The 10,850-nt window shown below is 40.8% G+C and overlaps 1 protein-coding gene across 3 annotated transcripts; it reads right to left on the reverse strand.

Moving 5' to 3' along the window:
* Positions 1–1,390: 1,390 nt before the first annotated feature.
* e2f6 (E2F transcription factor 6) lies at positions 1,391–8,094 on the reverse strand. 3 transcript variants are annotated; one of them, XM_086142963.1, is made up of 9 exons: positions 7,845–8,094; positions 3,850–4,170; positions 3,721–3,767; positions 3,579–3,628; positions 3,122–3,305; positions 2,680–2,832; positions 2,449–2,563; positions 2,169–2,315; positions 1,391–1,835 (listed from the first exon to the last, which is right to left on the reverse strand). In XM_086142963.1, exons 1-8 carry the CDS (start codon positions 7,959–7,961, stop codon positions 2,181–2,183), a joined length of 1,122 nt encoding a protein of 373 aa, XP_085999089.1. In that variant the 5' UTR covers positions 7,962–8,094; the 3' UTR covers positions 1,391–1,835; positions 2,169–2,180. The 3 variants fall into 3 exon arrangements, with proteins under 3 accessions (XP_085999089.1, XP_085999091.1, XP_085999090.1); XM_086142965.1 differs by having other exon boundaries at positions 3,850–4,255; positions 7,845–7,982; XM_086142964.1 differs by having other exon boundaries at positions 1,705–1,819.
* Positions 8,095–10,850: the final 2,756 nt, after the last annotated feature.

Raw genomic sequence — 10,850 nt, forward strand, 5'->3', positions numbered from 1 at the left:
TTTTATTGCCGGACCTCACTTTAATGCCTGTGCAGGAACGTGTGTGTGTGTGTGTGTGTGTGTACAGCACTTACTAATATTAAAAACAGAAAGAACATCTCACACACACACATAGGATTCAAAATTCCCTAAAAGGATCAACTCCATTTCAATTATATTATTTTTGTATAATTAAAAATGTAATCAAATGTAAAAAATTAAAATGTTTTATTTATTGAGTGAATGTTTTGTACATTTTCAGGTAATATGCTCCAGATTTCCAGATAAGGTCCTGATAATCTAATCATTTTTGGGGATCTCTAAAGATTTTTGCCTGGATCATTAATTCTTTTTTTGAATATAAATAGTAGATAAACAAAAAAGGAAGGGAATACAGGGAAAATTAATGAATAAAGATTCCGGAGCTGCACCATGCTGTATGTGTTGTTCAGGGAGACTCCTCTACTAGTGCATGTGCGCATGATAGTGTGTTTGTGTGTGTGTGTGTTTGCGTGTGTGGTTTATATATAGATTGAACCTACGTCATCACCTTCCCGTGACCAGCAGTTTCAGCATCACGCTGTGATGCAACATGTCAACCATCAGCAAGCGGCGTGGCACACAACCAAACACAGTGTGAGCGTGCGTGTGCTGTTAAACAGGCCTCTATATACCACGAAAAAAATAAATACATACATATAAATCAAAAATAAATACAGACGTGTATATAAATATACATATATACACATACATATATATATATGTATATGTATATACAAATATATATATATATACATATATGCACACACACACGCATATTTATTTTTAAAATTGCGTATCAATAACAATTATAATCTTTGTTCCTATCATTTCTATGGAAATATTTTGAATGAATTTGTTTTCGAATCGATTATCATAAAAAAATGTGTTTAACTGTTTATTTTACAGGTAAATTACTTTTTTATGTTTTTTCCTCTGGTCTTGATATCGCGCACGAAGCTCCACTAGGTCGACAGCATGTTCCAGGGGCTTCCAAGCTCCTAAACGCCCAGAGGGTGAGGTTGTTGTGGCTCTGGCCTGGTGTCTGCTGCCACGGCCAGACGCTCCCCTCCAGGGGACGTATGCAGTCCAAACTGCAAATATCGGTCGGAGCATCTGATCCTAAACTTTAGATTAGGGACAACTCTACTGGTACCAGATTGGTTATTATAATCCTGATTACTTTGCTCAATTTGAAGGATCAATTCTTTGAGAATTTTACCTACTTCTAGCAGATTAGCGATGATTTGTTGATCCATTGATTTTCAGATGACAACTTGTTCTTGCTAATCGGTTACGTTCCTCAGGTAGAAATCCTTCCGTCAGCCTGCAGGATTTGTAAATAGTGGGGTGAATCCAATGAACTCCTCATTTCAGTCTTTTATTATTTATTTTTTATTGATCTACAGTATCTTTGGACTGATCTTATTGAAATCTCAAACAAACAAAAGACGAAACCACATTCATATATAAAACATAACATTCAAAAGTAGGAATAAAGTAGAAGGTTTGTACACGGAACTGCAGCGTGTCGAGGATCAACCCACCGACGATCGGCTTCAGTCTCCACGGCGGGTCGACTGGAGTTTAACAAAAACTGTGCAAACGATAATCAACTGCGTTTTTTTTTTAAATTTCCCAGTTGACGTCACTCGTTCTTCCCCGCTCAGGGCCGGCGATTCAGAGGTTTTGTTTCGTGTGAAACACAGTCTGTTTGAGCCCCCCCTCCCTGCTCCTGGGCTTCTCATCCATTATGGGGGCTGCAGCGATCTGAGAGAAGACGGCGCCCTCTGGTGGCCAACTGTTGGGCACACATCCTGTTTAAACGGGTTTTAAATGAAAAACAAAAAATTTACTGAACTTTTTAATGGCCCACCTTGTACAAAAAAAAACAAACACACAAACCAACACGTCAAACCACTGTGACTTTTTATACAACTCGTGGTAAATGTGCTAAATGCATTCAAGGTTCGGGGAAATTTCTAACTGTTTTTGGAGATAATTCCTTGACATGGAAGCCAGTTTCATGTGGGGTTGCAGGTGACTTCTGGATTCTAGTTATTATTTGCGTCCAGTCCTGACAATTGACAGCGGCGTGGCAATGGCAACATTTCGTTTGTGCTAGTGCAGCGTGTGTGTCACCGTCTCACCGCGGATGGACGTCACAGTCCGGACGTCTTTATCCGACTGTCCTCCAGGGACGAGAAGCAGCTGCCTTGCTCGCTTCCCGTCCCCACGTCACACGTCATGACCATGATGGGCGCCTTCCCCGCCCTCAGGTGTATCTTGATGCTGTCCTGCATGCAAGGTAAAAAAAAAAGCCTTTCCCTTAAGAAAAACTTAGAAATTGTGTGTTTTTCTTTTTTTTTATTATCCGTTTATTCACTGAAAAACCATTCGGGTTAAGCGTGTGTGAAGGAGAGCGCTCACCTCGGTGGGGGCGGGAACCTCCAGCTTGGTTTCCTCTGGAGCTTTGACCACGATCACCGTCTGCTCCTGGAAGGCGGCCAGACGGCTGATGTCCTCGTGGGTGATGTAAGCGGACGTGGACCCATTAAAGAAGACAAGCCTGGAAGTCGTGTGAGCAGTCTAACGTTCGTCATGACTCATGCGATTGGAGGACAGGTAACCCGGTGGGCGGAGCCTCTGACAGAAGGATATGAAGAGTTGCGCGTGTCGTCCGTCATGTCGAACAACTGCTGGGCGCAGCTCTTGATGAGGACGTCCAGCGTGCTCTCCACCAGCTTCATGTTCTCCACCTCCCGCTTAATGTGGTGGTTTCTCCACAGGAAGCTGGAAATCGGACACGAGCCGCTGGATGGACACACACGCACACACACTTTACTGCGACAAAACCCTCCTCCTTCGCATGTAAAAAATAATTACAGGACACAACAAGCAGACAAACACAGTCTACAGCATCTGACCTGTCGAGGTGTACAGTTTAACAAAGAAACCCGATATAACTTTTAAAAATAATAACTTCTTCTTTGGTTATATTTACAATTTTTTGGGTTCTTTGACGAATTATCTTATTTTCTAACTTGATGACTACAACGGAGTCAAAGACAACCAACGGCTGAAAAAGGCAAAAAACACTTACACCCACTTGACCTTGTTGGACGTCTTCTGGATGAGACTCACCGCCTCCAGGACACTGGTGATGTCCACCACCCGCTTGGTGTGCGTCTGCAGCCTGGACGCCACTTGACCCACCTCGAGCCAGGTGTCGGGACACGACAGCATGAGCTCCAGGAAGCGCTGGGTCAGCTGGCCCAGGGACGAATCTGTCGGACGGGGGACGGGAGCCTTTAATGGGACGCGTCCCGGGTGACGCCACTCCGCTGGGTCTGAACGTGCAAACGTTAACTTTGACCAGGCTTTAACCGTTTCATCTCCGACCTGATTCTCGTTTCCAACTTGAATGCACATGCCCAATGTCTTACTCTTGCAGAAAATAAAGAAAATTCGCTCGGCTTTTAAAGAAAAAGATTTTGCGATGCCGCATTGGTTACATTTCAGTAAGAACCTGCAAAATCCCAAGTAACTGTAAGGCGTACCTCTGATCGGTGCCCCGGTCTGGCCCTGGGTCCTCGGATGGACACTGCCGCTGACGGCGAGAGACGGATCGAAGTTTTACATTTCCCCAAACTCATGTATCTGGTTCAATGTGCCGGCAAGACGCGTGGGAGTTTTGCTCACGTTTTTGACTTTTCCCCCGGAGAATCATGCAGAACTCCCCCCGGATCCTGGACACGGACAGGATAGGATCAAACTTCAAATTTTCAACATCAGACCAATCAATTGATGGATCCAGCAATGTCTTCTAACCTGCTGCGGAGGTTCTGGAGAAGGGGAACCCGGTGCCGGAGGCTCAGCGCACGCAGGAACGTCAATCTCTTCCGCAGCACCTACGGCTTCCTCTTCGTCGTCACTCCCTGCGATGGCCCACTGGTCCTCCTCCTCCTCCTCCTCCGGCCCCCAGGGGCTGATGACGCCGAGCGGCCCGTCGAGGCACGGGGGCATGATGGGAATGGCGTCGCTGTTGACCCCATCGGTGGAGATGTCCTCGGGAAGGAAGTGGTCCTCGCAGATCCAGTGCTGCTCCGTCGAGTCCTGCTTGTCCGTCTCTCGCAGAGCAGCCAGCCACACCTGAAGGCACCACGAATGCGACATTCACCTCGGATGCATCATGAGCACGTCAAACGTCTGACTGCACCACCAACGCTTTGCGCACCTGAAAATACCACACATACTTCAAACACCCGGAGGTACCGCAAACCCATCACACACCTGAGGGCACCATGAACATGTCTATGGAGTGCACAGTGCAGGTGTGTGTACCTGCTGGGTATCACACAACGCCATGCAGCTCCGTTGACTCTTTGCGCCCTGAAGGAACGACTGACATTTCTAAAGCTTGAATGCACAAACTTTGACACACCCTTGACACATCATAAATGTGAAAATACTGTTAACATTTCATACATCATTCACACCTCATACACCTGAACACACCATTAACACTTGAACACCTAAATGAACTATTAATAAGATACTGGAACATGACATTAACACGTCATGTGGGCACAGCATTCATACACCCAAATGCACTATAGAGATGTTATGGACCCCAACATTTACAATTTGTGTACTTGACCATAGTAGATTATACACCTGACCATACACTTGACCACAGTTTTAAAAAGTCATAAGCCCGAACAAGCCTTCACTACTTAAAGATCTGAATACAACATTAATATTTGCACATAAAGGCAACATTGACTTTTGTACAATTGAAAGCAGTTTGTACTCTAGACTAAGAGCTATTGAACTATTTGAATCTTGAAATAAAAATATAAATAAATAGATAAAAAATTAAAGCGCAAATAAAATAACAACATGTTAAAGTCAACATTTTTTTTTAACGTAAAAAATTAAGATTTTGGAAATTAAAAAAGTGGTGATTAGGTAAGTTCTTTCACATTTAAGAAACAACCAGCAAAGACTATTATGTCACAGAGACCAAAATTTGCAGAAATAATTAGTTGCACTTCTCGAAAGGCCAGAGGGGAAACTGCTTTCTAACATTCACCTGTCATAATCAAATTATTCACTTAAAAACACTGTTTGTTGAACAGTCATATCGTTGCTGTAATGAAATCTTATTCCGCCTGAGGACATACCAGAAGTTCTGGATCACATGCAAGACAGGAAACAAAGAACTCTCTATTCTCTTCAGTTTACACCTTAAAGATTAATTTATGGAAATGCTATGGAGCCTGTAAATGAAAAAATGTTAAGAGAATGAGTAAATAAAGATTCTCCTGCTGCTTCATAAAGTTGCTCTTCATTGCCGTGAAGGAAAACTACACAGACAAACTCAAACGCAAGAAAAATAACAGTCAATCTAAGTGAGAACTTCAGCAAGAGGAAAATTATTCAGCAGAACTGAAGACAAACTGAGTATTTTATAAAAAGTACATATAATAGCTCCTGGAAAATAACTAAGAAATTTCGCCACAATATCCGCAATTCCACAAGAAGGTGCAGTAGTTCCTGTCAAAATCTCTTAGTAGCAACTGGACTTGACTTTTCTTCCCTTGTAGACGTTTTCCTCCTCATCTGACATTTGGTCCGTTCTGACCTGACTGGGTCACAGCTCTAGTTTTTGCTCACTACCTGCAATGTGTCGCTTTGTCCCTGTTCTTGTTGTAGTCTCTATCCTATTTAACACCTGGATTGTGTTTTTCTTTTTATTTATGCCTGTTTGATTTCTTTGTTCTTTTTTTCCCTGTCCTGCAGTGGCACTTGAATTTCCTCAATGGTGATCAACAAAGGATTATCTTACTGTCTTATCTTACCTTTTTTTTCCCAACGCAGAAAAAAACATGTAAAAAGGTAAAAAGAGAAGATTATAAAATAAAGAGATTTTTTATTCATATATCAATGCAGCTAAATTTTAATAACGTGTGATTCTGTCTCATGAAAATGACACTCATTAAGCTTAAATTGGAAAATTACCATTTATCATTACTCTGGATTAATGCTGTATAGTGTAAACCATAAATAATGTAAAATCCTCAATAGTGACTTTCAGCAGCAGCAACAACATAGAATTTCGACATAGGTTAATTTGCACCACTTCACTACTAGAGTTGAAGGACAGTACATGCATACACACACACACACACACACACACACACACACACACACATACACACACACACATATATATACATAGCAGTGGCGCGCAGTCAGTAGAGGCAGGGGAGGCCGGGCCTTACCTGTCATCACGGAAAGAAAAAATGCAAAATGAAAAAATAAATTAAATGGTTATATTTATTCAGTGATTTGTACTGTAAAGTTATTGTCCACATAGCTTCACCATTTTAGTTTTTTTTTTCTCCAAAATTGCTAAATTCACATTTACCATTCAAATATGAAGGAGAGATGTGCGGTGATGCAGCAACCAGCTGAGCCCACCATCTATAGCGCAATGATCCTGCTAACTGTGCTGCCATGCTATGCACTGAGACCGTATTGCTATCTCTGTGGATGTCACTATTAAATAACACTTTTAATATGTAAACTAAATTTCCATAGTTTAGCTATTGTGTCTAATGTTTTTTGCCAACAACTGTAACGTCTTTCTCGTAATCATAAAACGATTGTGAAGAGACATTAAGTGAGGCAGGCAGTGACGGTGCCTCATAGGGGCCACCGCTGATCCCAGGGATCCTTCTTACTACTCAGCTACAGAATAATAGAATTAGCAATAGCAAGCTAGAGTAAACGGTTAGCGAATCAAGTGCAGCCATCCAACTATTTTTTTGCCCATCTCATCCGGCTGTATAGCTCACAAACGGTGAGGGATGAATCTAAATCTCCTGGGCAGCTTCTCAACTTTTTGGCCCAGAAGAATCTCATTCAAACTGCTCCTGAGGTGACGAAGTTGCTCCGGCCGATGGTCATACTCTGGCTATGACAGCATCGATGGAGCGGTCATTCTCTTCACCGAATAGACTCAAAACATAAAATCGGAACAGGGCCGATCAAAGATGACTGTCCTCACTGGCAGTGATTTCCATTAAGACAGAGAGACTTTTAAAACTGAAGAAAGAAAAGGAAGACTTCTTCAAACAAGTTATTGATGCTTCAGAAGGAGCAGCGCATGGACTTCATTTATTAATAAAGGTAAGAGACAAAAATATTTTATACATGTGCTTTTTTCTATGCTAGTTTGTATATATAAAGGATGCTGATATGATATTTTAAATAAAACACGTCAACTGCTGCCAATAAAATGGTGAATAAGCTACTCTGTAAGGTTCGTATGTTTGTAAAACTGACTGTGATGACGTCAATCACCAGCCATGAACCTCACCGCACGTCAATGATATATATAAATATATACATATACATACATATATATGCATGTACACATACGTAGATAAAGATCGAGTACTTAATTATATACAGTCTAGTAACTTCGATAGTGGGAAGTTGTGCGAATTAACCTATGCCGAAATTCATTAAGCCCATTTTTTCAGCTGCATAAAATCTCTCCTCAATAATGCTTAGAGTAGCAACATATCGCTCCTTAATAATGTTAATGTCTAAAATACAGCCAGTTACGAAGTTACTCATTAATATTCAAACGACTGCGAAGCAGTTAGCCAACATGCTACACACAATAACAAACATCATGCAGCTAGTCAACAAAGCGGCTCCGTGTTAGCATCGAGCTAGGACAACACGGAGGTAAGCGAGGAACCGGAGTAAAGTACTGTTAGTTTTTTCGGTTGAATTTCCGGGTCCGGTACCTTAACTCGCGCCGGGTCTTTCGGGAAGTTGAAGAAGCGCTTCGGTGGTCGGTTGAAGATGCCCCGGTTCACGTTCTGCTGACGGTTCGGACACCCGGAGACGACGCACTTTACCATGATGCTAATAGTCACTGCTCGGCCCCGAATCCGAACCAAGCCGGACCGGACCGGCTTCTCACATCCGAGCCGCGCTCAGACTCACAAATCGCACGTGAAACGTCTGTTTGTGTTTCGCCGCGTCCCTCGAGCCCGTCCGTGACCGGAAAGGGCGTGGCTTTGACACGGAAGTACAACAACCGGAGAAGACGTCGCAGACAGCACGGCCCCGTGGATACAAGCTGTTATTGCCTCATGCGAAAAAGTACAGGGCTTTTGGCCTAAAACTCAAAAATGAGTTAAAGACAATATTCCATCGTCACCAGTTTCCTTCTCAAGAGATGACATTACATTTGGTTAACTTTTAAGCAACAAAAGAGATGAACTATGTGTCCATTTTATTTTAGGCCTGGCCAAGTTCTTCATTCACAAAAACAGAATGCAAAAATGTTCCCCCAATTTTACGTTGTTTATAAACTATTTGGAATTATATAGAAAAATCCTTAAAACTTATGGGAAAATCCAAAAACCAAAAAATATACTGTTTGATGTCTGAGATTTCTGGTGAACTGAGGTAAATATATGTTATATTCCCCTCGCAAGTTTTTTTTAATCTATCTATCTATCTATCTATCTATCTATCTATCTATCTATCTATCTATCTATCTATCTATCTATCTATCTATCTATCTATCTATCTATCTATCTGTCCGTCCGTCCGTCCGTCCGGCCGGCCGTCCGTCCGTCCATCTATCTATCTATCTATCTATCTATCTATTTATTTATTTATTTTATTTATCAATCTATTTAATTAACTAATTTACTTTAATTTCTTATTTGTCTAGCATTAAACATTTCTCACAAACCTTAAACACTGTTAACTTCTGATTACATACAGAATGAATTTCCCCATGTCCTTTGCTCCCTCATCCCTGGTTGTTTCATTGACATTCGATTCAACCTTGCCATGTTTATTTGTACATATGTATATTTGTTTATACTGTTTATGTTCAATAAAAAAAAAATTAAAAAAAAGAAGCTGTTGTTGTAGGAACTCGGCAAGAAACCTACCACTGTGGAAGCAATTCATCCTGATCAATATTCTCAATGTCACGGCGAGCTCTCAACAATCCACGAAAAAACGTCATTAAAAACAGATTTAGCAAAATATATAACACAGTCCCTCATTTTGATGATGGTTTAAATTCATACAAATACATCTATCAGTCCAGCGCTTTCCATCAAAATGCTGTACATAATAGAAACGAGACAAAATAAGAATAAAAAAACAATTAATGTACTGCTTATTCCCTAGTCAGGTATTGCTGTACAATAATAATGATAATGATGATGATGATGATGATCCATCTGATTGAGTTGCTGCATTATTTCTATTTGTTGAACCCTGTAATAAATACCTAAATAATAATAATGATAATAATAAGAGTAGTACTCTTAATAATAGTGATAATGATGGTGATAGTGATAATGATGATAATGACACTACTAATTATAATGAATGACAAACTAGAAATAACATTCAAATTTTTGACAAATTAAGAATACAATGTGAATTTAAAAAGACCCTCGGTTACCAAGACATTACCATTACCATTACCAGCAACTATGGATAACGCAAAAAAACCTATCCCTCAGAGGCCGTCGTTGTTGTTTACGTTGCAGTGCTGTCTGGGTAGTGATGTCATATAGTTGCACAGGGCTCATGCCTATTAATTTTATCCTATGGTGCAAATCCAATGCAGCTGTTTTAGTTGTTCCTCAATCACAAAAAACAGACTGTTTTTTTGTGATTGCTGGAGCATGTGATTCCTGGGCGCTCTGTGACGGCTCTGGTTAACTTATGTTATATTCCAGTTCGGATTGTCTTGTATCGTGGCTGACTGTGCTCACAGAAAGTCATCACCTCGGAGGGAAAGATCCTGAACTGTAACTGTATTTAAAGGCAATTTACACAAACATAAACAGGATGTGTAGTTACATGTGGGTGCGAGTCAACTGGCCTCTGAACCGCTGTGTTAGATCTTTTTCTGTCTGAGTTGCCACAACATTTTTATTTGGATCACACAGTCGATACCGAAATAATCAGAACAATAATAGTTATGATTACAGTACATTTATTATTATTATTATTGTTATTATTGTTATTATCATTATCATTATTATGATTATTATTATATATATATATATTAGTAGTAGTAGTAGCAGTAGTAGTAGTAGTATTATGATTATCATTATTAGTAGTAGTAGTAACTATAACAATAACAACAAATAAGTACATTTCTAGAGCACTTTTCATCAAATTCCTGTTCAAATGAAGGGAAATAAAGGAATATGGGATGTGAGTCTGACACCGTTGACTGACCAGCTGACTTGTCGTCAGCTTCCTCTGTGATTGTACTTGGTCTTTCGTAATCAGAGGCTACATCTGCCAGAGCGGGATGCTCACATCCTCGCAGGAGAGCGGCCAGCATCTCTTGTCATTTCTCAGAGCGGGCTTCACTCATTTTCCGTGGGCCTTTTGTGTGCTTCTGAAAGAAAACTGTAGGCACGGCAATGGTTATTAGTGTCCATTTAAAACTAGCAGCACCTGTGAGCTCTTTCAGCAGCTCGGCTCAGCTATCTGCATCAAATGCGTCGGGAGAGAAGCGTCGAGAACATGACTGCGGGTCATTAGGAAGGTACGTCCAAAAGCAATTTCCCTCTCCTTTCTTCTCTTCTTGTGGAAATAGTACCTAAAAGCTGTGCAATGTGGCACTATTACAGTATTTTGTATGACGAAATACTACACTTGCGGAAAGCTAAACATTAACCAATTTACGTCATCAACCCAGCATGCAGAGGGGGCAATATATGTTATAAATCGTGATTTTTAAAGAAAATGATTCTTCA

This window comes from Fistularia commersonii, chromosome 36 (genome assembly GCF_037954325.1).
Source record: "Fistularia commersonii isolate RoL2024-O1a breed Wild chromosome 36, RoL_Fcom_v1.0, whole genome shotgun sequence".
NCBI classification, from domain to species: Eukaryota; Metazoa; Chordata; class Actinopteri; order Syngnathiformes; family Fistulariidae; genus Fistularia; species Fistularia commersonii.

Bases quoted from the DNA above. Each gene is read 5' to 3' on its own strand.
- e2f6 (XM_086142963.1), bottom strand. From the start codon at position 7,961: ATGGTAAAGTGCGTCGTCTCCGGGTGTCCGAACCGTCAGCAGAACGTG. The intron at 3,768-3,849 runs GTTAGAAGACAT...GTCCGTGTCCAG, and splicing joins CTCCAGAACCTCCGCAGCAG to GATCCGGGGGGAGTTCTGCA. The intron at 2,316-2,448 runs GTGAGCGCTCTC...CCTTGCATGCAG, and splicing joins AGGTTCCCGCCCCCACCGAG to GACAGCATCAAGATACACCT.